Raw genomic sequence first — 26,893 nt, forward strand, 5'->3', positions numbered from 1 at the left:
TTCAAATTTTTGCACACTCGTGTCCTACACCAAAAGAGGCCATTTAAGCATTAGACCATACATTGCTATATACCAAATTGTTTGATTGCCAAATGATTGAGAAATGCTAGCCAGGTAATGCTAAACTAAGCTAACTGATTCAAAAAAACAATTTCTTCGACCATAGTAATCAATGTCAGTAAAGGCCCGATTATCCTGGAAAACCTATTACGTAGAAGTAACTAAGGGAATAAACTACGCTCAAGATGATGCTAAGCTAACTGACTGACTTAAGCTAACTGACTTGTCATGATCGTTAGCCAAACGACTGTTTGCTGCAATTCTTGAGTTCAATCCTCGCAGTCACAAGTGAAATAAACTGATCTTCCTGCACGTTTGCCAAACCATTAGCATAACCGAGGCGCAGGTCCCACCCTCTTCTCTCGTGGCGGGGTTGACTCGTATATGCTGGTGCTGCTGGTTTGGTGGCTGTAGGAGGCTGCTAATAACAGCTGCCAGATGTGCAGAGTCCCTGGAGCCCGTGCACATTCTCACAGACAATGGAATGCCTGTGAGGAGCCCCGACAGGAAGTGAGGTCAGGGCTCGTGCCCCCTCCCTTAAACTAAAAGCGCCACAGCAGGCAGCTCCAGCGGACAAACTCTTGAGAGTGTCCCGTCGTAAAAAGACGTAAAGTGCCGTCTACGACACATCCCGCCGTACGAAACGTGTGAAAAAAGAGCCCTAAAAAAAAAAAAAAAAAAAAGGGCTTCTCTGCAGCTTGACTACTTTCCACATACCAGCTGTTGCGGGGGCGGCTGGGAGTGTATGTTGCACAATCTCGTTACCGTTCTCCCCCAGAGTCAACCATGGGCAGACACGACATGAGTCAAAGTAACTGAAATGCATCAGCGCAGATTTGTCTGCTTTTTTTTTTTTGTTTCCACTGGCGAACTCTCGCCACAGGTGGATGCTGTGAGCTATAGGCTCCTTTGTTAGTGCTCTGATGTCACTCAGCCAGGTATGAGCAAAACCGCCTGTCTCGGAGGGAAGACACCGGTCATAATTACTGGGGGGGTCCACCCAAGTGATTATTATTACGCTCTAAAATAACTACTTGCACTTTTTTCAGAAAACAAAAGGTATCGGAAAAGTCAAGTGTCAATAGTAGATATGACATGGACTTGGTCGACCAAAAACTATGTAATGTTTAATATTTGTATTACTTCTGTATTATTGTCTAATTTTCTATTAGCTCTTTGCAACGTTATGTTACTTTTTTTGTCCAAATCCCTCAAAATTAAGAATTATAGCTCACTTTGCACCCCCATTTTTTGATTTGCTGAAATTAGCCTGTCGGGTGGTCCTGTCAGATGCAAATGAGAAGCTAACGCTATACAATGACGAATAGCAACATAGTTAGGAGGCTACTATATATAAGTTGAGCCCAAAGTCTAAAAAAAAAAATGAATGAGCCCTCAATAAGACATGGGTGGCAACAAGAAGACAAAAGTCCACTTATGAGCATGATAAAAACATATGACTTGGATACACCTGAGACATGACATCACACCCGCTAGAGACGACTTACTCAGTAATCACTATGGAGACGTTATTAGCTAAGAAAGCAAGGAGCACCTGCCCCAGTGAATGATGATGACTGACAAGCCCCGGAGGCTTCATGGAAAAAGTAGCGTCGCCTCACGGGGGTCAGATCCTAACGTTCATCACGTTTGATCAGGCTGAATTGACATGTGAATGACCGCCTTGGGGTCACCGTTTACAAGTGCAACAAGCCCTGATGCTTGCAGAGGAAGCGAGATTAGTTGGGAAAAGTGAGGACTCGGCGCACGCTGGGATCTTCATTGGGGGGGGGGGAGGAAGTGAGGAGGTGGAACATCTGGACTTGATTTGTGCTGTGCTCCAATCCGGGGAAACGGCCCCAAAAATAGGCTGTAAAACACATTACCTCCACAAAGGAGGTTAGACTTCTGCTGTGTTTATTTGTTTGTTTCGTTGGAGGCCTTCAACAAAATCCTTTACGCAATCTTACAGTAAAAAAAATTAAGGGAGGTGCGACACTATGCGTTTAGGATTATTTTGTCTTGGCTGAGGTACCATTCTATGATTTATTTAAGTGGTTACTTGATTTTCACCAAAAACTATGGAACGGAAAAATAAAGTACATTGGACTGATCATTTTGAATTATGATACCGATTTTTTTTAACAGTAGTCTGTTGGAATTTGCATTTATTTGATGAAAAGTCAAATAAAAATCAGTGGACCTGGTATGAACCGGTGATTCCGGACTAGCCCTCAAACTTCAAATTTGCTCCATTCAAGAAATCATATTTATTTTTACATTTTTGTTAATTAGTCTTTTACTTTTTTAACATTGCTGCTGACATGGTTCTGGATATCACACAATTAGAACACGATGGGAGCTGACGCAAGTGTGTTTTTGTGTGCGGCGATGTCGTCATCCGCGCGCCTCCCCGCCTCTGGAGTGTGCGCTTGTGCTTGTGTCAGTATGTGATTGCGTGTGTGCGTGTTCAGTCAGCAGCAGCAACAGCAGCAGCAGGAGCAGGACGAGAACTCGTGCGGCGGCAAACGCGCTGCTGGATCCGGCTGCGGGACGCTTTTTGGAAGCCTGCATCGCTACCCGACAGTTAATTGGACTTGTACCGGAGTCCACCTAATTTGGGTCCGCTATGGATCATCTACCAGCACGGACCAGACGGCGCGTCTTGGTACCAAAACGATCGTGATTGTCATCCGCTGGATCGGAGCAGGAGAGCTGAACTTTTTGGTTGCTTTTCTTTTTTTTGCTCTGCAAGTTAGTGACTACATGTGAGCGTCACTGGGGGGGGGAACCAACGTCATCTTTTCTCTCTCATGGGGTAAGTTTGAAAACATTTAAGAATGACAGTCGACATAAACTGCTAACAAAGAGACGTTTTTCCCCCCCTCCAAAGTTTGGCGCTAAAGTGAAAGTCGAAGCGCAGATGTGGCAACCACTGCAAATGCGCGTCTTTGGTTGCACTTCTGTCCCTCCTCGTGCGCGTTTAATGCCTAACACGGTGTCGTTAAACATTAAATAGATGGCGATGGGCGTACAGTGGGCTCAATGCATCATTTGCTGTCTTGTGCATGTGCGTATATGGGGGGGGTGAGTAAAAAGGGAGGGGGGGCTCCCCTCAAAGCCGTTGCGCAGCCTGCTGTGCCCCCCCCCCCCTACTGCTATGACCCCTCCAATGTTGTTGAGGCTTGTTCATCCGTCACTCTAAAGAAGGCATTGTATTGAAAGGATGTATTAATAAGACAAAAGCCTCCATTATCACCAGCACCATAACCCCCCCTCCCACCCCCCTTCACCCCCTCCATGTTCTGACTAAATCTCTTAGGTCAGAGATGTCCTCCCCAGAGAAAAGCACCTCACAGCTCAAACAATAGCAGACTTAACACACTCCTGTTGTGGAAAGCACACACAAAGACTATCACTACTTTCTTAAAAAGGCATTGGTCTAAAAAAAAAAAGCTTGAACCGGTGCAGGGATTGTTTCCTCAGGCTAAAAGCAGCCCTGGAGGTGTCGGCAGCGCTTTGGCGAGAAGTGCCAAATCACTGAGATAAGATGATAAGGCGGAGGAAATCATGTTTATTGCTCAGATAAAAGCGCTGATCCATCATTTGCTGTGGTAGGGAAGGCAGGAGCCAGTGTGGCAATGATCTGAAAGACAAGACCTGAGCAAATGTGGTGATGCAGGTCGAATGAGACAAACCCGGCTGTGATAACATCACGGCACGAGCGGGTGAGGAGGAAACACGCTCAGCGGCGGCAGCTGAGAGCTTATCAAGTGTCGAAGGCTCCGTCGGCAGCTTCATTGATGGAAGTGTCACGCCGGAGTTGCTTGATTTGTTTTGTATGGCCCATCTTGGGCAATCCCAGCATACCAGCGAGCGACCGGAGTCCACGCGCATTTTGGTTTTGTGTCATTGCACGGCTCATTGAACCAGAACAAACACTTTGCATCCTCACAGAGCCTGTTTTAGTTTCCTTTGTCCTTTCTGTGATTGATCTCGCAATGTTATTGAACAGATGTGGCATGCCAGAAGCGGAAGAATTTCTGTCTTTAGGTAGAATCTACACAAATGTTGATCATTGGAACGACCAATTTTATTCTGAAAGGATCAAATAAAGTTAACAATGTGAACATGAAGGAAACAAAAGTAATAACTTCAGGAAAACCAACTGAGCTATAAAAGGAGCCTTTGAAACTGAATCCCCACACAAGAATCTTAAGTTTGCATCGGGTTTTAGTTCCGAAAGACACTGATCTAGATTTAAACTGTGAAAGTAATTTGAATTCTTAAATCAGCATCGTAGGATGACCAGTATTTGCCTCTGAATGTAGAATCTGGTCCAGAGCCCAAAAGATGCAGAGATCTTCTCAAGCAGTTAAAATTACAAAAGATATTAGAGTAATATCCCATTGATAAACTCTTGGGACCATATACTCCATATAGGGACTCCAAAGGTTGTGACTCATCTAGGGTCAAAAAGGCACAGAATTCATTTCCCAGCTAATGATACAGTATCTCTTGGGGAACAGCCCAGTCCATATAATCCTTAGGCCCAATAACTGGACCACAAGTTTTGTCTTCTATTTCCAGGATGGTACAATCCAGGTTCAATCGACTGTACTCTGTAAGACTGACTATGAAATTCCAAATGTGGTACCTTGTCTTGAATCCAAACAATAGAGGTATGTACCCAAGATGTAAAAGTCAAGAATTGAACAAACTATTGTCCCCGTGAAGATAGAGTTTGAAGGCAAAATTCAGTTCAGGTAGTTCCTAGTCTGCAAAGGTCAAAATGAAAGGTATAAAAATAGTCAATATAGGGCACAATGTTTTTGTTTCATCTGAGAGCACATGCCAGAAGTTGGAATCAATATAAGAGGATGTTTGAGTTGCCTGTATTTCATGTGTAACCGGAGAAAGGGATTAGCATGAGAATTGGCGTTGCATAGATCTGTCAAACAAATAAACGGATGTCTAAGTGCATGGCGCGGATAAATAAATGACAATTGAGGGGTGGGAACTGGATTTGCGAGGGACTTTTCTTTTTCCTACTGGAACCGGTCACTGGGGGGGGAGTCAGGCGGGTGGTGTCGACCCCCCCTCTCTCGTAGGACGCTCGGGTTTCAGCCGAGGAGTGGGAGCGGTCGGTTAACAGGACGCAGTGAGGCGGCTTTTCCGTTGGGCGGGTGACTCCTCTTTTGTTGTAGACACACACACCACTTGATGGGACGTGATCGGAGGGCTAACAACAGATCTGAGGACTGCACTGCCAGAGGCATCAAGTTGGTTAAGTGAAACCACTGTTCACGACGTGAGGACAGAAAAGAAGAAGAGCGACACATCACAGTTGACAATCAGGCTGTTTAGAGAGTTCGGACCCCTTCGCCCCTACTCACAGAAAAACCCTTTTAGAGGGTGCGGCAGATGAAGATATAAAAAAAAAACGGTCTTGTCTTCTCACAAGTCACAACACAACACCATGTTGCTTTCTGATTCTCAGCCAAGATCAGGGAGTGTCGCCCATCTGAGAATTATACGGCGCCTTGTGATTTGTTGTTTCTGAGCCACTCAGTTGTGGTTCTCTTCGAGACATTCGTACAGGCTCCTCTGGAGTCCGGAGGTGTCTCAGTCAATGAGAAATCCATTAACTCATGTTTCATTCCTTTTTTCCACTTGAGGGACTTGAACAAACTAGAAAAGAACCTGCCAGCGGTGGCCTTTCCCCTTTTTCAACACACCGTGACCAGGCGCGGATTCTTGTAGCGGCATGCTAGGGTATCCTGCGTGGATATAGGCTCCTGTTGCGTTTAATTCCAAAAGTCAACCCCAAAACATGCGAGGCCGAGCGTTTTACGCCTAGTCCGCACAGAGGCGACTATTTTTAAAACGCGTTTCGGTTCTTTCATCCACTTTTTTGTTTGAGGTCAGTGAGAACCAGCGTGAAGACTTTCCAAAAACTGTTGTCAGCGTTTGTGTGTAGACGGGGAAAACCGCCGTTTTTATTGGCCACTATCCTTTGTATGACGTTACCGCCATCTCCTTACGTGAGCAGATTTTATGCTTTATGGTATACAAAAATAACTGAACTTGGCAAAGCAGTAGGCGCGTATGATTCTAACGTTCCTTGATGTTTTGTTATTCCACCTTTTTACAGATATGACTTTCTTTAAGCTTCTGATTGGTTCCAAGAGGTTCCAGAATGGACTTTTACAGCAACATAGTGAAGACTCAATCTGGTCTGGCAGTGTGACGTTTCGGATTACAGAGTATCCGTCCAGCTTTCGAGTGTGCAGGGCATTTTGAATGTCAGGTTTCTGGTTCTCGTTGCGGTTTCGGAGAGGATTGACAGCGCTTTGCAGCTTTCACTTGAGGTTACGCTGAGTGATTTATAAAGTGGATGGCAAGAGATTAATCAGTGTGGTCACATCTTGGTTTTTCTGACTGCTGATCAGTGTGAACGGGAAAAGTACCAGAGCAGGTAGACGTGAGGATGCTGTGTCTGAAAAGACCTTTCTTGTTCTTCCTCCCACTTGGGAGTCTTTGTTATCCAATCAGCTTTGTTTGTGCAGCTGCAAAACTCAACGGGGCTACCTCCAATCCAGCAGTAAGCCAAGCATCTTTTTCTTAGATTTGGAATTGTCCAGCCGGTTGGAGCTGAGAGCTGGAAGGATGTCATGCGCAATTATTACAATGCCACTTTAGCCTCTTTTGTTGAGAAGCAGCTATTATCCTTTATCCGCTTTCCAGGTTTTTAAACATGAAGGATTTAACTTAATACGAGCCGGGTCACGATTGAGGCCCGACAGACTGGCTAGATTCTTTAATATGATCCAAGTCAAAATAGCTAATCCGTTCGAAAATATTGACAAAAAAAAAATATTGTTACACTCTTACAGTTTTGTCCATTTATTCCAAAAAACCTCAGGTGGTATATGTTGTTAGCTCCAAAAGATTTTGTCATCCAAAATTGTTAGAACAAGCCGGAATAATGTTTTTTCTGTACCAAACCTCCTGCAAATGTCCTTTTGGCTTTAGTACACACATACTGGAAGTGAAAATGGCCTTTCCCAGACTTTCCCATAAAATTGCTTCATACAATGTTCCAAAATGTCTATCAGGAGGATGACTCAAGGCTAAAGATCTCAGCCAACCCACGATTGATTAATTACTTGATCAAGAGGCGTGTCTTAAGACCGTATTGTGTGATTTCAAATGGGCAATAAATGCAAACTGTCCTTTTGGCAGACAGCAACGTGATTTATGTTGTTGTCATAGTAGATTGTAGTTCTTCATGAGAAGAGAGTTGACGTCATAGAGAGATATCCAAGAGGTTGTTTACCTCCCTAGGCAACCATCATGTTTTTTTTCCCCCCTTCCATAACAGTGTTCTCGGATTTTAATGGATTCTTGTTTGCTTGGGGGGGGGGGGGGAGTCTTGACGCTTTGTCCTTTTGCTTGGGTGTGAAGATGGATGGATGGACGTTCCTCCATCAGTCCAGGAGCTTATCAGCGGGTGCTAGGCAGCGACGGTAGAAGTCTGACTAGATGGTATCATGTTCCATTTCATGTTGTTGTCAAGACATGACTCCTCCCCCCTGGGGTCTGTAGAGTTCATGAGATGGCACAAGCGTGGAGGTTGCAATCACGGCGCGGAAAGCGTATCGTCGCCTCCCCTGATCCGTGACGAAAAGATCACTTGTGAACATGAGAAGGGGTGGAGTTCAAGGTCTGGATTTTAGAGAAGAATGGGACAATGGAGTCCCAAAAAGAAGGTGCCGAGGCATTCATTAATTTGAACTCATTGTGAAGATACAAGGCAGTTGAAATTTGAAGTTAGTTTCATCAAGACAGCGAGACCTGACCGCATTTCCTTTTGTACTACACGTAGGCACCCTGCATGTAGAACCCCCCCAAAAAAAACTCTTGTTTGAGAGTTAAGATGAGGTTCAGCTTGGTCTAAACACACAGCAAAAACATCTGCCGTAAATAAAGCACGGCAAACGTCCTGAGCTTGGACGTAAGTGAGGAAGGCAAAACTGCCAAAACCGCATTGACACGCACGGAAGAGACTGTGCCCAAACTGTCAGACTATTTGACAAGCGAAAAGGGTAATCCCTAATTAAAAGACGAGACCCCCGCTATGAATTGAGGGCACCCATTTTCACCCTCCTCCCCACCAACCATGAATATCCAGACGGGCGTCTCTAACGAAGCACGTGTTTTTTTTTTTTGCGTGACACAAACGGAAGGTTTTGGTGTTGAAGACAAAGAATGAAACCACAAAAAAGGGTCAAGAGGGAAATGTTTCATGTGTGGGTAAAAGAGGAAGTGTTTTGCTCTCTCGCTAATGCCATCCAACGCTTTGGTGATGTAAAGATATTTAAGTAACTGATAGCCTGCTGCATGCATTCAATCCAGAAATATTTTTTTGCTCGCTTTTGATTGACACTTTAGGAGTGGTGTTAGGTGACAATGACAAAAGTGAGCTGAGATTATTCTAAAAACGTCACGCTCAACTTTGGTTGTAGTTTTTCCAAATCTGCTTAGTCTATTCATGTTCTGAAGCTGCGCAAAGCTTTTCTGAGTTCCTCTCAGCATCCGAACTGGAGCTATTGCAGGTCGCGCGCCTCTCCTCTTCCTCGTTTTAACTTCCTCATTGAGGCGCCGCTTAGTGAGATGTCCTTACGTAGCGCTGTGGTTTTAAAAGCAAATCCTGCCAGCGTCATTGTCCTACGTGCTCGGCCCACGTTTAACTCTTCGACGAACTTGCCCCCATCAGGCGTCACCATTTTTTGATTATGGTGTTGAAAGAGAAAAAAAAAATAATGTCATGGATTTTAGGCTATTTGATTTTTATTTTCTGAACAAAAGAATCTGTTTAGATGATTACAAAGACACGATGAATCTCATCGAAATAAATAATTTTAGGCGAATTTGCCACACTAGCTTGATGACTGTTAGCATTGCCGCACTAGCTTGATAACTGTTAGCATTTATCAGCATACTGCAGATAAGCCGCGTTCGGGCTGTCGCAACTAACGGATGTAAGCCCGTTAGTTCTTTTCATCTCATTTCCAGGTAGTAGTAGTAGACAAAATCGGCAGCACCGTGCGGGTTTGTGATCTGTTAGCACCCCCTCGGGGGGTTATTCTCATCATCCTGCTTTTAAACCCTGCGTATTGACCGTGGATCAATATTGTGGTGTGGCTCAGATGTGGAAAAGCTCACGTATTAAGCCTCAGGGTGGAGTCAGAGGGAGGCCATGGCCACGTGCCAGCAGACCATCCCAGCATTTCCTGTTTAGTTCAAGATGTTCGTGCCCGTTGGTGTTGCTCAAAGAAGCCCGATCGATGTCATCCCGGTCCAATTAGAGTAAAGTGTGGATGTTTTGAAACCTTATTGAGATTTTTGCCAAATAATAATCAGTGGAATATTTTCTAGAACTAGCGCTAGAACTTCATTGATATTGAATAATCAAATAGTATTGTGTGGTTTTTTTTTTTCAACACAGTTGTGAGAGCAGCAAAAACAATTCTTTTACTGTGAGGAAAGACTTTGCCTTACTTTGTCACAGGATGTTGGTTCCAAACCACAAACGTCTGCGCGGCCACTAAACAGTTGAAATCCTGTAGCGCAATCAAGGTTTTCCTGTAATGAAAAACAAAAGCAAAAGAAAGGTTAGGGAGGGTTCCTGTTTTGTTAGAAAGGTGTGCAAAGCACCTAAGAGGAGAAAGTGAGGGAGTTTAGAACTGTGACAGGTAGCAGCAGATGGTGTGGTGCTAATTGGAGCTTATCAGGTGTTGGAAAGGGTAAGGTGGGGGTTTAAAAAAAAAAAAAAAGCTTTGTGGCTCTTGTGCAGCTGTCACCGGAGAGAAGCATCGGTTTTCAGCATGATATAGAAAGTCTCGATGGCGTGCAGTAATAAAAAGTCCCAGGTTTGTTTTTTATCTGTCGGTCACTTGCCCTGACATGCCTGTTTGCAGCCGTGGTGCTTTTTCGTCAGCTTTTCTTTTCCCCTCCCCAAATCCAGACAGCGTGTCATGTTGTTTTGTCTTTTGTGCGAGCTTTCGGCACGGCCGAGCATTTGGTGACATTTGTGGAACAAAACAAACAATTTTGCAGTCAAAACAAAGTGAGAATGCAAGACAAGGGGGCAAGGTAAAGGGGGCGGGGAGAAACCGGTGCATCAGGTTTCCCCGTTCCTTAATGACAAGACGGCAGCGTTGGTGACAGGAGGACCTGCGAGCTGTCTCCGCAATACATGCCAGATCAGTCGTGTGCTGACCTGCCGGAGATCACGGAAGAATTCCCTCTTGCGATTTTTTTTTTTTTTAATGGAGTCTGTCAATAAACCATTACATATGCTCAACACACATAAAAACAAAGCAAATATCTACACAATTCTGATAGACTTGAGAAATGGCCCATAACACAAAACACCAAAGATGACGGCGGCCGCAGTGGGGGGGGGGGGGGGGGGGGGGCAGAAAATATCATCATGCGGGCCGCAGATGGCCCCCCGTGCCACAGGTTGGAGACCCCTGATCTGCACCCCCTTCACACACGGCAGCCCAATAGTTGCTGGGAGCCGATGGCCACGGCCGACTTAATCAATCCCGGCTGCAAGAATGAGCCCTAATGTGATTTGGCCACTGCAGCTGGCACATGTGTTCAGTCTCGGGCTTTCTTGTTTATTTCTATTAACAGAGCTAAGAGAGTGATGCCGACTGACTAGACTATTTGCAAAGCTGTGGGCTGGACGCTTGCAGCTGTTATGTCCATTCGTGCCAGCCCTCCAGATGCATGATCAGATTCAAAGAAAAGTGAGCGGCGACATTATGAGCGTCCAAGGCCGTCAAGTCTGGCCGCCGCGCTCAACGACTTTATTGTTCCTCGGCTCGGCTTGAGGAAACACTAAGATGGTTATTGCTGGCGAGGCTGTAAAGCACCTGTGCAATTGCCCACACGTGCACAGTCTGAGGCCAATATTTGGCGGAATAGAACTTTAGTTACTGATGAAGTGGCCGATTAATTTAGAAAATATATAATAAATGTCACTTTTTTTTTCAATCAATATATGAATTACTGGCAAAACATTTGGCGGCTTTACAATACTTTGACCTGCGATAGACAGAATAATCGACAAAATCGGACAATTCTTTTTTGCTGAGGGTGTGTAAGCTGGCCGATTAATCGGTCACCTATTTGGAAAAGCTCACCTGTTTGCAAATCTTTCTGGAACACCCAAAGATGCTGACAAAGCACTGTCAAAAAAAGAAATCGGTGTCAAGGAAGTAAAGTAGGGCAAAAATGACATTGCACAAGCTGTCGGGTAGGAAGTTTAGCCTGGGTTGTTAGCGGCAGTTAGTCATTTATTTTTAAGAGTAAAGTAAGATGAGTTTGGATTGGCAAACTGTTCAGCCATCATAGTTGGTGGTATTTTTTTTACAGTGTATTCATGGAGATTTTTTTTTTTCTTTTCGGTAGGGGTCCCGTATGGATATGCAGATGTGCGGTCATTCAGATTCCTGCCATTGTGTCCAGATGCCATTCCACATGCATGCTCGTTGTGTGGCTTTCGCTCTTTCTTGCTCTCTGCTATCACAAAACGAGTAGCAGTGAGACGCATCAGTGTTAAATTACCTCCGGAGTAACGGCGCACATGGATTGTATTACTTCTGACAGCTTTTAGGTTGCCAGCTCCTCCTCTAATTAGATTGTCCCCTTTTGTTTCCAGCCAGTTTGTCTCATGTTGACAGTTTTCAACTTTTTTGCCGGAGTCACATGAATATTTAAACTGCTTCGAATCGTAAAAAACATGATCGCGTGTGAGTTCAAAGTTCACCTACGTGGCTTTCACACCATTATGCTTGTTTGTCAAGCCGACATAAGAGACGCCTACATACATTTGAGTAATACATGTGCGTGGGAGATGTTTCAAAGTTAGAATCCCAACACGCACTCATCGGCTACAATTTTAGGTTAGCTAACGAGCTACGCTAAGAGGGTATTTGGAAAAATCAAATATGGACAAGTAGGAAGCTTGGCCTGCGGAGGCTGGAGAGAGAACGATTTGGATCCAACAACAATGCCTAGTGTTGACAGCAGAGCATTCGGGCCAGGCGTTGGTGGAATGTGTCCTTCAGTGAGTCCGCTTTGTCTGGCAACCTTCTTCCCCCCCCCCCCGTCTTGAACTCAAATCATCTACCTGAAGATGAGATCTACATCTGACAACAGGAAAGCACTGTCCCGCAAAAATAAGATATGTTCCCCCGAGGTGTCGTTGAAGGTTTCTTACAAGCCACTGAACTCCGGCTAAGATGCGAAAAGCAGCGGAAAGCTTTGCGTGTGGGGGCGTTAAGAAGCTCCAAACAGACAAATTGTATTCACTGTGCCAAATTCCTGATGAGGAAATGGTTGAAAATCACAACGTGACCAGTGTCAGTGCAGCTCTGCTTACCTCCCGGCTTTCACATTACAGCAAGGGGTGTCGTACCCGAGAGGGATGAGTGGTTCCGGAGAACAACTTTTTAAAATGGTCTTCTCTTTGTGTACGCAGGTGACCCACGTTTAGAGCTCCTGAGACGAGACTGTGGGACAGGCGTCCCCCTCTCTTTCCCCTTCCGGCGAGCGGCACGGCCTACCAAGTGAATGAATCTTTGCCGTGAAGCGGCAGCGGCGTCCCAGCTCGTCGCCATGAGGAGCAGATACTCACAGTACTACAACCGGACTCTGATCCCCTACTACTACGTGTTCGCCAAGAACATGACCCTGGAGGAACTAGACAAGCGCTACGAAGACAAGAAGTTGCTGACGGACCCCAGCATCATCATCGTGGTCCTGTGCACCATCATCATCCTGGAGAACCTCCTGGTGCTCATCGCCGTGTGCCGTAACAAGAAGTTCCACACGGCCATGTTTTTCTTCATCGGCAACCTGGCCTTCTCCGACCTCCTGGCCGGCTCGGCGTACATCGCCAACATTTTCCTGTCGGGCTCGCGGACCTTTGACCTGGTGCCCGTGCAGTGGTTCATCCGGGAGGGCACGGCGTTCATCGCCCTGGCCGCGTCGGTCTTAAGCCTCCTGGCCATCGCCATCGAGCGCTACATCGCCATCAACAAGGTCAAAGTCTACGGCTCCAACAAGACCTGCCGCATGTTCCTGCTCATCGGGGCCTGCTGGGTGACGTCCATCCTCCTGGGCGGCCTCCCCATCATGGGGTGGAACTGCATCGACAACCTCCCGCAGTGTTCGGCCGTTCTGCCGCTCTACTCCAAGAAGTACATCCTCTTCGTGGTGACCATATTCAGCCTCATCCTCCTCTCCATCGTCATCCTCTACGTGAGGATCTACTTGATCGTACGCTCCAGCCACCAGGAAGCTCCCAACTCCCCCACCTACTCCCTCTTGAAAACGGTCACCATCGTGCTAGGGGTCTTCATTATGTGCTGGCTTCCCGCCTTCACCATCCTCCTGTTGGATTCCTCGTGCACCATCCGTTCCTGCCCCATCCTCCACAAAGCCAACATCTTCTTCGGCTTTGCCACGCTCAACTCGGCGCTCAACCCGGTCATCTACACGCTGCGCAGCAAGGACATGCGCAAGGAGTTCTTGCGCGTGCTGTGCTGCTGGGGGGTGCTGCAGAGCGGGCGGCCCGCCGAGCGCTGCCTGGTGCCGCTCAAGAGCTCCAGCTCGCTGGAGCACTGCACACAAAAACACGAACACCAGACCACGCCCATCATGCAGAACTGCACCACTTGCGTGTGATGGCGGGCAAGAGAAGAGAACGGATGCAATCGCCTGAGTTGGGATGCGAGGCCACTTTTGGACACCAACAAGAGCTCCACAATTGGGGTGCTTGGCAAATGTGAAACTCTTCATGGGTACTCTTGTGAAATCACATGGAGTCATTCTAATTAATGTATGCTAGGCTGGATTTACACTGCATGGTGTGACACAATTCAGATTTTTTTTTTTTGCTCTCAAGTGACCATGACGACATATCTAAAAATCACAATTTCCCCTTCAAATGAATAGAATTGTCATTAATCTCTTCCGGCTACCCTCCCAAAGATATAAACAAACAAACACAATTATGTGTTTGTGTTTTTTGATAAGTGACAAATAGCACTCAATAATAACTTGCATTATAAAAAATAATGAATTAAATAAACATTCAAATGTACGCAGTAAAGACATACACACACAAACAAATTAGAATCGCACTTTTACTATTACTGTAATTGACTCAGTAAGATGCTGTAATAGTAATCATTCTTGGCAGAGGATAAAGAATTTGTGGCCGTGAGTATTGTTATATTAAATGTGTACGTGTATTGCTACACTGTGTGTGTTTTAAATATCGGTCGCTTAAGATGTTAAAAAAAAAACCACACACACACACACAACTGTTCATGCTAGCTCTTAGCATGCTAATGGAATCTTCCATTTACCCCCATTTAAATTCAAAATAGGTGGAGAGTCAACCTCATGTTTAATATTTGTGTTATTTATAAATCATTGTTTAGTTCCATGTTGTTGTCACTGCCCTCTGTTAATATTTGTGTCATTCTCTCTGTGCAATTTGGGCATGCAGATGTTTTCAGTGTAAACACAGCCATTTGAAGAATATGCGTCACTTGAAACAAACATAACGACGAATATGTACTTCCAATCGGAATTGAGCAATTGGACTTGCAGTGTAAATCCAGCCTCGGAAGCCAAAACCAAAAAGACGCGCTTAACACCACATTTGTGTTATTTTCGCAGCGTCTTCGACGCAAAGCTTTCAGCGTTGCACTTTGTAGCGTGTAGGCCAAGCTCCTGACACCCCGACGTCATCACGTGCGTGACCTTTTGGGATTTCCTCTGAATTCATGGATGCAAAAGTAGGAATCTTAATGATGTTATGATTGTAACACGAGCCATACGATTACTATTCCTTTGCATTGTATTGTACTTGATGACTATATGAAGTCCTGTTTTGCTTTAAAAACAAAATAAATAACGTATCCCAAACAAGGAGGTGAATACAGGACATATTAAACCTTCTTATTTTTTTTAAAACCCATTCCACAACGCACGGCTCAAAACAGGGCTATATAGTCCCGATATAACCTTACTTAAAATCCATTTGAGTAACCATAATCTGCTTCTTTGTAATGCATGGAATTGTAGCTCATTACATGTGTATGATGTACTCCGGCTTCCATCACTAACCCTCCTTTCTATTTTTTCCCGTTGTTTATTTTTACGCTCATCTTGTGTATGCATCTTCGAGGGAAAGCACAATTCCTCCAGTGATTCGCTTTGACTGGTTATTTGTCCCTGACAGTGTTGTTAGCAACGTTTCTGTTTGCGCCATCCAATTTGGCTGAATGTATGCATGAAGAAGAGGAGGAGGAGGTTTCGGGGCAGGGGTCCCGTGGTCGACAGTATTACTGCTCATCCTGACTCACTGTGAAGTCTTAAAACAAAATCCCGGTTTCATTCGTCCGCCGTATGTCTTGTGTGCAACTCGAGCTGTGGGACCAGATCTGGTTTCAAAGACCCAAACCTGGGAGGTCAACATCATCCTCATTCCGGATAACTAACAGGAAGTTCTGTTGTGTTGGTTTGTCCGTGTTGTCCGGTTCCTGTTGTTCGGGATTATTCTCCCATTCTTCCTGTGTGTTTTATTTTTATTACAAATAATTGAAAAAAAATAAATCACAATCATTCATACTCACACAGACCAGCAGAAATGGTGAAAAGCACTTTGGCAGCTTCAGTGATGTCTGGTTTTTTTTTTTTTTAGGCGTCTGTCGTGTCACTTGTCGTGTCGCCTGACTATAAATATATGAACATGTATGTAAGTATGTACAGTTTATATGTGTGTGTGTTTATGTATGAGAATTTGTCTTGTGTGCAATAGCCTTTTGTTTGTGTCCTGTAGCACGCTGCCTGTGTCCATTCGGTACAATCTGAAACACTAATGTAGGTACATTGTTTTTGTTTATTGCATTCCTTTTTTTTTTTTTTTTTAATAAAACGAAACATTAAGGAAGTTGTTGTGTTTTACTTTACTTTGGCACACTAACACGCAAAACGGAGACCTTTAGCGAGCTAGCCAGGCTACACCAAAGACAGGTTGCCAACCAATCGCAGGGCACGTACGGAGAAACATGAATTTGGGCCGTACTGTTTATCTGTTAATCACGCTTGTCTTACTCAACAGCATTGTTCATTTGCTCAAAGGAAAGAAATGATGGGAAGCCGGGCATAGGGCAAGGCGAGTGAGATTCGGGGTGTGGCGCTGACCAAGAATGTCTATTTGTAAGCTGGCTTGTCTGAGAAATGCCCCACGGGGATGTTTTTGGGGTCTGGGGGAGACTCGGGCGAGAGTTGACTTACAGTGGCCTCGAGAGAGTTGGGCCTGTTTCCTGTCAGCCGTCCAGGATTCCTGGGTGGGAACTTTGGCTGAATCAGGCCCAGGAGACTGCGGCGACTGGGAAGACGGCCAGATTGCTGTTCGGCCGTTTTCCTTGCAGGAAGTGACATCAGATGCTCAAACCTGTAAGGGGAAGTCACGCATCAAAACAACCGAACAAAGTTATAGAATGAAATAATTTGATGCACTAAGATGTCAGGGGTAAAATATCTAAACATAATTGAGGGTGAAACTACTTTTTAATAATTAAATATGATGTATACATACACACTCATGTTTCTAATCAACTCAAAACACATTGTCAGTTAAATGAAGGCTTGATTACATTGTCTTTGGGTCAAACGCTTTATTATGAGCAGAAATCTAATGTCACGCTGCCACCTGGTGGTCAGGTTATATACTACGTTCACAGTATTGAGTTAGGACAGGGGTCTCAAACTCTTTTTTTTTTTTCGTGGGATGCATTGTAGTCATAGCTTCTTTCGGAGGGCCATTATGACTGTCAACCCAAAGAAATGTATGAGCAAAACAATGAAGTATATTATTTTGTTAAAATTGTCAAACAATGGTCTGTCCGTTTTCCCATGCTTCGACGACTTCCGGGAGATACAAAATAGGGGTGGACTCATTTTATATTAAAGTTAATGACTATTACATCATACCTAAAGCGACAAAATTTAAATAGCTGATTTTTAATTTGTATAATTACATATATAGTATGTTTTCATAGAAAGGTGTCCCTCTGTTGTTGACTAATGCGTCACTCCATCGTCGGTGTCTTACCCATGGGGCTCTGCAATGGTACGGTCCGAAACGCCCAGGTTTCCGCGCGAAAAGACGGCCCAGGCGCGCCAATTGCTTTTCTAGCGTCCATTCCACAATACGACCCATGCTAAGGCTGAGCTGCAACCCCGCTTTCACGCTCAGCCGCATCTTTTAGATAGTTTTAAAGCCATTTTATCTTCTGCTCTTAAACGTCTTCACTTTATCGCCTACCAAGCGTCATGCCAGCCAAGACTTCCCTGTCGTTGCCAGAGGATGTCAGGAAAAGGTAGGCTGTCGTGAATAACCCGGATGCTAGTTCTGCGTCGTGCTCCGACATTGCCACTTTATTTCGCTTTTTTGGGGGGGGGGGGGGGGGGGGGTCTTTATTTAATTTCTATGGGGCTGTACCAAAGCGCGACCGCTTCCTCTTCACTGTTTTTGTTCGCACTTGACCGTCGCGTTAGCATGCCCGTTAGCGCTGCAGCCTGTCAACGCGTGTGTGTGTGTGCGGGTAAGAATTTGGCGCCATAGTCTCATCGTGATAAACAAATGACATGCTAACATGGCTAAACATCGTTTTGACCTCTTTTTTTCTTACCTTTGTTTAAAGGCTGCAGATGTTGCATGGAAATGGGTCTTCAGACGAGGTGAGTTGAACTGTCAACTAATTTTATCATAGAAGAGCGCTAAACGTGGACAAAATATGACGCGCTCTCTCCATACGTCTGCTGTCGGTTCCGGTAAAGCAACAGGTGTAAGCATTGATGTTAATGGGGGCTTCGTGTAATAACGGGTACGCCATACAGGTGGTCCTCGGGTTACGACGGACTTCCGCGACGTAACTCTTATTTGTATGCATTTATAAACTCCATAGTATGAGTCAATTCCATGGGTAGTGTTAGGCCTCTTCACATTCGTGCTCTACAAATATTATGAAATATGAATCTTTATTAATTTAACAAGTGATTGTGTGAAACCTTTCTTGTTCATGGTGCTAAATAGTTGTTAAAATCCACCTCAAGGATCGTTTTCTCATAAGTGTAAGTCTTAATTGTAACGTTTCGTTAGCATGAATTAAAGTTCGTCAGCCATATTTTGCCATTTCACCAGGTTGACTTCCTCTTTGTGTGAACATGGAACTCTCCATTTCATCTCTATTGCGTCCTCCTCGGCCGACAACTGCATGTGGCTAGAGTGTCTGGCTTTATTGCTTATGTCCCTTAGGTGTCGCAGTGGAAAAGGTTATGACCTGTTTGTTTTCCTTTCGACTTGCCTTTTCCACTCTGCCGGGACAGCGCTGCTTCCCTTTTCCCTCCACAATGCACCGACAGCCATTTCGAATTGTCTACATGATTCATGTCGTTCCAGGACGTGAAGGAGAAGCTCAAGCTGGTGCAGGATTTTCTGCACGCCGACACGCAGGATGCCCTCGGCAGCCTCGAAGAAAAGATGAAAAGCTCAGAAATCTCCATGGTGAGCCTCTCTCTTTTAAAAAAAAAAAAAAAAGTTTTTGTCTACATTAAATAATTTAATCTCTCATGTTGTCTTTGTTACCCTCTTTTAGCAAGACTACATCTCCAAAGTGAAGTGTCTGCTGGGAAAGGAGCTAAATCTGGAGAACGGCGAAGAGACCAACGGCAAAACAAACGGCCTCAGTAACGGCTCCCACAAAGACGAGGACGCCGGCATGGATGTGGAGGAGGAAGATGAGACTGTCAAATCACCCGCCGCACGGGGGAAAGGACGCAAGAGCAAGACTGACGCCAAAAGTTGGTTCATAGCACTTTTCTTTTTTCTTTTTTTCGCGTCAGTTGTTTGTCATCTTTTATTCTTCATTTTCCCCTCAAGAGTCTCCAGCCAGTTCCAGGGTGACAAGAAGCGGCGGCAAGCAAGCATCCATCATGTCCATGTTCCCTAAAATGTGCGTTAGTCCAACATCAATTCTTTACTAGATAAATGTGGGCTCTTTGTATTGCATTTCCAGAAAGAACGAGCATGATGAATTTGATTTTTTGAAAGAATTAAAATCCTCTTTTACAGTCAAAAGCGCAAGTCTGAAGACTTGAACGGCGAAGCCACAAATGGAGAAACCAAAGTGAAACAGGAAGATTGTGCCGAGGTGAGTCGTCTTCCTGCGGCTCACTTTTTCCACACTTCACAGCCTAGTAATGTTTTGTTTTTTTTCGTCTTCAAAAGGTGCCACAGTCCCAGGAGAAGCGCCCGAAAGTGGAGTCTGATGACAAGTAACTTCCTCAAACACTTTGAGATGGTGCTTCCTTGTATTTGTCGCTCTAACATACTTGACTTTGACAGAGCCGCTAGTCCCGAAGAAACCAAGCCGGAGTCTACGACGGTTTCTGCTGCAAAGGTAACATGTTGAGCAAAGACAACAACGCAACTCTCATGCAATGTTATCTTTTGTTTTCCTAATTATCGAGCATCTAGCGTGTTTGCATCAAGCTGTTGTGGAAAAACCAAGATAAAAATTTGTAGCTTACATTTTCTGTGCTTTTCAGACTCCGCCTCCCAAATGTCCAGATTGCAGGCAATATTTGGACGACTCTGATCTCAAGTTCTTTCAAGGGGATCCAGACACTGCGGTGAGTGTGTTTTTTTTTTTGTTTTTTTTCCCCCCCCCTTCTTACCAAGCATATTCCAATAATGTGGTCGCACCTTCAGCTGGACGAGCCCGAAATGCTGACTGACGAGCGCCTCTCCTTGTTTGACGCAAACGAGGACGGCTTTGAGAGCTACGAGGATCTGCCACAGCACAGGATCACAAACTTTAGGTAAAAAAAAAACTAACATTTTGACTTTCTATATTAGGACCAAAAAAACAAATATATTTTATTTTCTGCAGTATCTATGACAAGCACGGCCATCTTTGTCCCTTTGACGCCGGACTAATTGAGAGGAACGTGGAGCTCTACTTCAGTTGCGTTGTCAAACCAATCTATGATGACAACCCCTGCTTGGATGGTAAGGATTACATTCATGTAACTCAACGGACACTAGATTAGGCACACCTGCACGTCACTGTTACATTTGAAAACATCTGACGCTAACAGACTCTATTCCGCTGGCGTTAACCAATTAACTGATTCCTCTTGAGGTGGCGTTCCTGCCAAGAAGCTCGGGCCCATTAACGCCTGGTGGATTACCGGATTTGATGGAGGCGAAAAAGCTCTCATCGGGTTCACCACAGGTAATGAGACTCTTCATGTCTTTTTATTTCCCGTCCGACGGAGATGAACAATTTTTCTTCCCTCCCTCTCCAGCGTTTGCCGATTACATCCTGATGAATCCCAGCGAAGAATATGCGTCCATCTTCGCACTGATGCAGGAGAAGATCTACATGAGCAAAATCGTGGTGGAGTTCCTCCAGAAGAATCCGGACGCCACTTATGAGGATCTTCTCAATAAGATTGAGGTGAAGACGAGGGCGCTGCAGAATCTATAGGCGGTGTGCAAATTCTCTGCTGTTATTAATTGGGCATTTTGTTTCCTTCCCCGCCGCCGCCAGACCACGGTGCCGCCGCCGGGCCTCAACTTCAACTGCTTCACCGAGGACACGCTCCTGCGCCACGCCCAGTTCGTGGTGGAGCAGGTGGAAAGCTACGACGAGGCAGGCGACTCGGACGAGCAGCCCATCATCGTCACGCCCTGCATGCGTGACCTCATCAAGCTGGCCGGCGTCACGCTGGGCAAGAGGTACGACTTTGTTTGGAGTGGGGAGGGGCTCCTCCGCCTTTGGGGTTGCTTTTTAAGTTGCGGCTCCTTCAATTACTGCCGATTATTAAAGTGGTAGCTTTTTTTTTCTGAAGAATTCTTAGCGTCAAGTGCTCGCTAACGTCTGCCATTCCTCTGACATTTCCTTATGCAGCATGCTGCTGTACTGGTAGGTAGCCCTGAATGCATTAATGGCTTGTGTGATTGGGGGGGGGGGGGAATCCATGCTATTGTTTTGTATGGCTTCACAAAGTAGTCGTTTATGTCCGCTAGCCTCATTACGCCATCTGGTTTGTCATTCCAAGGCGCTCCGTGAGCTGAGTGGCGCAGTGCCGCGCCCACATAAATTTATCGTTCGTCAAGGCAACAAGGCCTTTCGCCAAAATATCGAGCCATTATCGCTCTCGAAAGCAACGTTTTGGAAAAAGCTTTTTCTATCGCCAAATAGCTTTTGAAGGCCTAAATTGTGTCACGAGCACATGTAGCAGTCAGGAGGATGGAGTGTGATTTGCCTCCAAGGGTCAGGTTATCAGCCCAGTGTTGCCATGGCAACTAGTACATGGTCTTTGAATTTGGAGTCTGCCCCTTCTCGCATCACCGTTCGTGACATTGTTCAAATTATTGGGAGAATCTTCGATTATGAACCTGATTTTTATTTGATTTAATGTGACCTCACACAATACACAACAAAGAAAACAATCTCTGTGACCCGCAAAAAGCATACTTCTAAAACATATTAAGAAATGGATGCTAGGCTGACTTTTAGCTTAGCTGCTAGCTACATTTCATTTGTAAACGCCTGACATAACAAATACTTAACCCAACCAGCTGCTGTTTGTGTCGAGCATCAACATGACTCAAAAAATATAATCAGTCTGCTACTCTTCATTCCGCAGCTTCACTTTGTCGCTTGTGTGGCCTTGCATGGCTCGACGCGTCTCGCCGATTGGCCAATTGCTTCATCGTGTGACATTACATTCCACAACCGCTAGGGGGTCCTAAATAACCAGTATTTGAACACGATTTCGATTTCAATCAGGCGAGCTGCCAGACGACAGGCCATCCGTCACCCCACCAAGATTGAGAAGGACAGCAAGGGTCCCACCAAAGCCACCACCACTAAGCTGGTCTACCTGATTTTTGACACCTTCTTCTCGGAGCAGCTGGAGAAGGACGACAAAGAGGCTATCGCCAAACGGCAGCGCTGCGGCGTCTGTGAGGTGAAGCTCGCCCGGCCGCCTGATTCCCCAGATGTATGTGCAAACCTTTACGATGTTTGTTTGTTTAAGGTTTGCCAATCTCCAGACTGTGGCAAGTGCGCCGCCTGCAAGGACATGATCAAATTTGGAGGAAGTGGCAAAAGCAAGCAGGCATGTAAACAAAGAAGGTGAGCGTCAACGCACGTTTTCGATCTCAGTTTTATCACATGTCAATTTTTAAGTTGGCGGCCCATTGATAATCGATGTCTTCGTCGATCCAGGTGCCCAAATCTGGCCGTGAAGGAGGCCGAGGATGACGAGAATATAGAGGAGGAAGATGTCCCGGTGAAGAGCAAGAAAGCATCTCGCGTGAAGACCAAGAAGCAGACTCAGTGCAAGCTGACGTGGGTCGGCGAGCCCATTCAGGTACGGGCCAGCTTGACACGTTCGAGTGTGTCGCATACGACGCTCGGTGCTCATCTTTTCGGTCGCTTTCAGGTCGAGGGCAAAAAGCAATACTACAAAAAGGTCCGTGTGAATGATGAAGAGCTGGAGGTCGGCGACTGTGTCTCTGTTTCTTCAGAGGATCCTTCCACTCCCTTGTACCTGGCAAGGTAAAGTTTTTAACCCAAGGTTAATTCCCGATTGAAAATAATTGACATGGCGTTAACGTGTTCCGAGGATTAAGAATATATGTTGTCATTGTGTCCTTTTCTTGTCCACCAGGATCACGGCAATGTGGGAGGACAATAACGGCAAGATGTTCCACGCCCACTGGTTCCTCCGCGGCACGCAAACGGTGCTCGGCGAGTCGTCCGATCCCCTGGAGCTGCTCCTGGTGGACGACTGCGAAGACATGTCGCTCAACTACATCCAAGGCAAAGTCAACGTCAGCTACAAGGCGCCCTCCAACAACTGGTTCATGGAGGTAAGTCCACCTGGCTGAGGAGTCTCCTCCTCTTCTCTCTCTCTCACGGCCGATTTTGCGCATCAGGGTGGGATGGATGCCGACGTCAAGGTGATTGAAGACGATGGGAAAAGTTTCTTCTATCAATTCTGGTACGACATGGACTTCGCCCGCTTTGAGACGCCGCCCAAGACCTCGCCGTCAGAAGACTGCAAGTTCAAGTGAGTGCGAGCATTTAGTTAACATGCCTCCACTCGACCGTAGTCTCATCGTTTCTTCGTTTCGCCCGAATAGGTTCTGCAGTAGCTGCGTGAGGATTAAAGAGCGTGAGGACCGGGAAACGCCTCGCGCCTTTGAGCCACTGGATGAAGAACATGACACCAAGTCACTCTACGCACTGGCCTGCTTCAGAGGCGAGCAGTTCAAAGTGGGAGATAGCATCTACTTGCCACCAGAGGCCTTCAACTTCAGGTGACCCACAAAATAGAGGTCAGGTTCTGATCATCACACTTGGCGGCGCAACTGATTAGTCTTCTTTATCCTGTCAGCGTGAAAGCAACCAGCCCGGTGAAGCGCTCCCACAGGAAAGAGGACGTGGACGAGGACTTGTACCCAGAATACTACAGGAAGTCCTCGGACTACATCAAAGGTTCCAACCAGGACGCCCCGGAGCCGTTCCGCATCGGCCGCATCAAGGAGATCTTCTGTCACCGGAGGAGCAACAGCAAGGCTGACTCGGCGGAGGTCAAACTGCGACTATACAAGTTCTACAGGTAACCGATTAATTGTTTGAATTTTCAAAGAAAGAAAGAAAATAAACTCAAATGAGTGGTTCCTCTGTTAGACCAGAGAACACCCACAAGGGAGTTAAAGGCAGCTACCACACGGATGTCAATCAGCTCTACTGGAGCGACGAGGAGGTCACGGTCAGCATGTCCGACGTGCTGGGACGCTGTCACGTGGAATACGGAGAAGACCTCACCGAGTCGGTCCTAGAATATTCCAACGGAGGACCCGATCGCTTTTATTTCCTGGAGGTACAGTAGAGTCAAATTTGCTGAGTCGGGATGAATTACGCTTTCCTCAAAGCTCAAATTTCCACGCCCCCCCCTTTTTGAATGTCTTTTTCAGGCTTATAATGCCAAAACCAAAAGTTTTGAAGATCCTCCAAACCACGCTCGCTCTGCCACGTCCAAAGGCAAAGGAAAGGGCAAAGGAAAAGGTGAAAAAAAAAATCTGATAACATTTATTAGTTGTTTGCTTTTTCTTTCTTTATCTTATAACATCTTTTTATTTCCAAGGTAAAGGCAAAGGGAAGTCTTCGGCCGTTCAGGAAACAGCGGAGCAAATCACCGAAGCGCAGACTCCCAAGGTGCATAAATATCGGACTCTGGACGTGTTCTCGGGCTGCGGCGGTCTCTCCGAAGGCTTCCACCAGGCTGGTACGAGCTCCACCTTTCCACCCACACGCTTAAATGTCCTGATCCAGGAAGGTTTTGCGAACGTCCATTTTCATATTTTTGAAGGCATTTCCGAGACCGAGTGGGCCGTGGAGATGTGGGAGCCGGCGGCGCAGGCTTTCCGCCTCAACAACCCGGGCACCACAGTCTTCACAGAGGACTGCAACGTATTGCTCAAGCTGGTCATGTCGGGCGAGAAGACAAACTCCCTGGGACAGAAGCTGCCGCAGAAAGGCGACGTGGAGATGCTCTGCGGTGGCCCCCCCTGCCAAGGCTTCAGCGGCATGAATCGTTTCAACTCTCGCACCTACTCAAAGTTCAAGAACTCGCTGGTGGTCTCCTACCTCAGGTGCGACAAAGCGGAAATGAAGCGATTTGGTGGACGAGTCGAAGGAATAGCTAACGTTTGGGTTCGTCTTGCAGTTACTGTGATTACTACAGACCCAAGTTCTTCCTGCTGGAGAATGTGAGGAACTTTGTGTCCTTCAAAAGCTCCATGGTCCTCAAGTTGACCCTGCGCTGTCTCGTCCGAATGGGATACCAATGCACGTTTGGAGTCCTGCAGGTATTTAAATTGATTTTTTTTTATTTTCCACTTTCTGGCAAATTCACACTGTCCGTTTGGGAATCAGGCGGGTCAGTACGGCGTGGCCCAAACTCGCCGCCGAGCCATCATCCTGGCCGCCGCTCCTGGAGAGAAGTTACCTCGCTATCCGGAGCCCCTGCATGTGTTCGCCCCCAGAGCCGTCTCCCTCAGCGTAGTGGTGGACGAGAAGAAATACGTCAGCAACGTCACGCGGTGAGTTTGCGCTCTTCCCCCCGTGCGTGCCCAAGTTGCGTCGTAACCCGACGTCCTGCGTACAGCGGCAACGGCGGAATCTACAGAACCATCACCGTCCGAGACACCATGTCTGACCTACCAGAGATTCGCAACGGCGCCTCGGCCTTGGAGATTTCCTACAACGGCGAGCCTCAGTCTTGGTTTCAGCGACAGATCCGCGGCACCCAGTACCAAGCCATCCTCAGGGATCACGTTTGCAAGGTGAACCTGCACGCTAAGTTCCACATCTTCTCCATTTTTAGTTTATTTATTAATTTTTTTCATTTGATTTTTTTTAGGACATGAGCGCTCTGGTGGAGGGACGCATGCGCCACATTCCTTTGGCACCCGGCTCCGATTGGAGAGATCTTCCAAACATCGAAGTGCGCCTAAAGGACGGCACCAAGACCAAGAAGCTACGCTACACACACCCAGACAAGAAGAACGGACGCAGCGGCACGGGAGCGCTCAGAGGCGTCTGCACCTGCGCCGGAGGTACGCTTAAGCTCAAGTAGCTCTTTCGTGAAGTCACTCAGATGCTAATTTCTTTTTTGGGGGGGTGCGCCCATACAGGAAAGCCTTGCGATTCGGCCGACCGGCAGTTCAACACGCTGATCCCGTGGTGTCTGCCTCACACGGGAAACCGCCACAATCACTGGGCGGGGCTTTACGGGAGGCTGGAGTGGGACGGGTTCTTCAGTACTACTGTCACCAATCCTGAGCCCATGGGAAAACAGGTTAAGAAAATCAAAATCTAAGATCAGGCCAGGAAATTAATCAAACTTAAATTTTGATTTTGATTTTTTTTTTACAGGGTCGCGTTCTGCACCCAGAGCAACACCGTGTGGTCAGCGTGAGGGAGTGCGCGCGCTCTCAAGGCTTCCCCGACACGTATCGCTTCTTTGGAAACGTCCTGGATAAACACAGACAGGTGAGCAACCACGCCAGGGCTTTGAGCCACAGTGGAGAACGTCAGCGTTAATCGCCATGTCGTCGGTCCCTGGCAGGTGGGCAACGCCGTACCCCCGCCCCTCTCCAGAGCTATCGGGCTGGAGATTAAGAAGTGCGTCATTGAAAGGATGAAGGAAGAACAGACAGCAGGTGGTAAGCACACTGGATTCATTGTTGTAAAGTATCAGAGGAACAATTTAGTTCAAATGTGGCTTGTGTTTTCCTCCAGAGAACATCAAACAAGAGAAGATGGAGGTGTCTGACTAGTGTTCTCCTCTTGGCATCAAAACGTGGAGATTAATTTTGTTAATTCATGGCTGGCACGGTTACTGGTCAGAATTTCAATTGTGCTTTTAATGCCTGTTAACATGTTGGACAAATTGTATGTAGTTTTTTATATGTAATATTTCAAATAAAGCTCTTATCTCATGAATCAGGTGTACAATTGGATATTAGGATGTGCCAAAAGGTAAGCAAAGCTGCATTGTTAGCATTCGTGCCCCTTGAATGCTGTTAACTGGTGAGAGGAATTTATTTCCATGATTGTGTGTTGACAAAAACTTTGACAAAAAG

General features: G+C 46.2%; 2 protein-coding genes and 1 long non-coding RNA gene across 5 annotated transcripts; 2 read left to right on the plus strand and 1 right to left on the minus strand.

Moving 5' to 3' along the window:
- Nucleotides 1-2,617: 2,617 nt before the first annotated feature.
- s1pr2 (sphingosine-1-phosphate receptor 2) lies at nucleotides 2,618-16,105 on the plus strand. Of its 2 annotated transcripts, none has more exons than XM_085933124.1 (2): nucleotides 2,618-2,878; nucleotides 12,620-16,105. In XM_085933124.1, exon 2 carries the CDS (start codon nucleotides 12,712-12,714, stop codon nucleotides 13,825-13,827), a length of 1,116 nt encoding a protein of 371 aa, XP_085789250.1. In that variant the 5' UTR covers nucleotides 2,618-2,878; nucleotides 12,620-12,711; the 3' UTR covers nucleotides 13,828-16,105. The 2 variants fall into 2 exon arrangements, with proteins under 2 accessions (XP_085789250.1, XP_085789251.1); XM_085933125.1 differs by lacking the exon at nucleotides 2,618-2,878 and adding an exon at nucleotides 9,117-9,432.
- Nucleotides 16,037-17,996, minus strand: LOC147044319 (uncharacterized). Its single transcript, XR_015068425.1, has 2 exons — nucleotides 17,853-17,996; nucleotides 16,037-16,612 (listed from the first exon to the last, which is right to left on the minus strand). It is a non-coding gene; the product is annotated as an uncharacterized LOC147044319 (long non-coding RNA).
- dnmt1 (DNA (cytosine-5-)-methyltransferase 1) lies at nucleotides 17,317-26,753 on the plus strand. Of its 2 annotated transcripts, none has more exons than XM_085933122.1 (34): nucleotides 17,317-17,540; nucleotides 17,865-17,901; nucleotides 18,623-18,727; nucleotides 18,819-19,023; nucleotides 19,103-19,175; nucleotides 19,295-19,373; nucleotides 19,451-19,497; nucleotides 19,568-19,622; nucleotides 19,771-19,854; nucleotides 19,934-20,043; nucleotides 20,115-20,233; nucleotides 20,367-20,459; nucleotides 20,533-20,684; nucleotides 20,778-20,965; nucleotides 22,023-22,203; nucleotides 22,273-22,370; nucleotides 22,464-22,608; nucleotides 22,681-22,796; nucleotides 22,909-23,110; nucleotides 23,177-23,310; nucleotides 23,384-23,560; nucleotides 23,638-23,862; nucleotides 23,934-24,126; nucleotides 24,221-24,311; nucleotides 24,391-24,531; nucleotides 24,616-24,898; nucleotides 24,973-25,114; nucleotides 25,182-25,348; nucleotides 25,414-25,591; nucleotides 25,669-25,864; nucleotides 25,943-26,106; nucleotides 26,184-26,300; nucleotides 26,377-26,473; nucleotides 26,550-26,753. In XM_085933122.1, the coding sequence occupies exons 1-34, from the start codon at nucleotides 17,494-17,496 to the stop codon at nucleotides 26,585-26,587; spliced, it is 4,479 nt and encodes a 1,492-aa protein (XP_085789248.1). In that variant the 5' UTR covers nucleotides 17,317-17,493; the 3' UTR covers nucleotides 26,588-26,753. The 2 variants fall into 2 exon arrangements, with proteins under 2 accessions (XP_085789248.1, XP_085789249.1); XM_085933123.1 differs by having other exon boundaries at nucleotides 26,377-26,470.
- The last annotated feature ends 140 nt before the right edge of the window (nucleotides 26,754-26,893 follow it).

The sequence above is a fragment of the Syngnathus leptorhynchus genome, chromosome 16, assembly GCF_054491065.1.
Source record: "Syngnathus leptorhynchus isolate UIUO chromosome 16, UIUO_Slep, whole genome shotgun sequence".
Lineage (NCBI taxonomy): Eukaryota > Metazoa > Chordata > Actinopteri > Syngnathiformes > Syngnathidae > Syngnathus > Syngnathus leptorhynchus.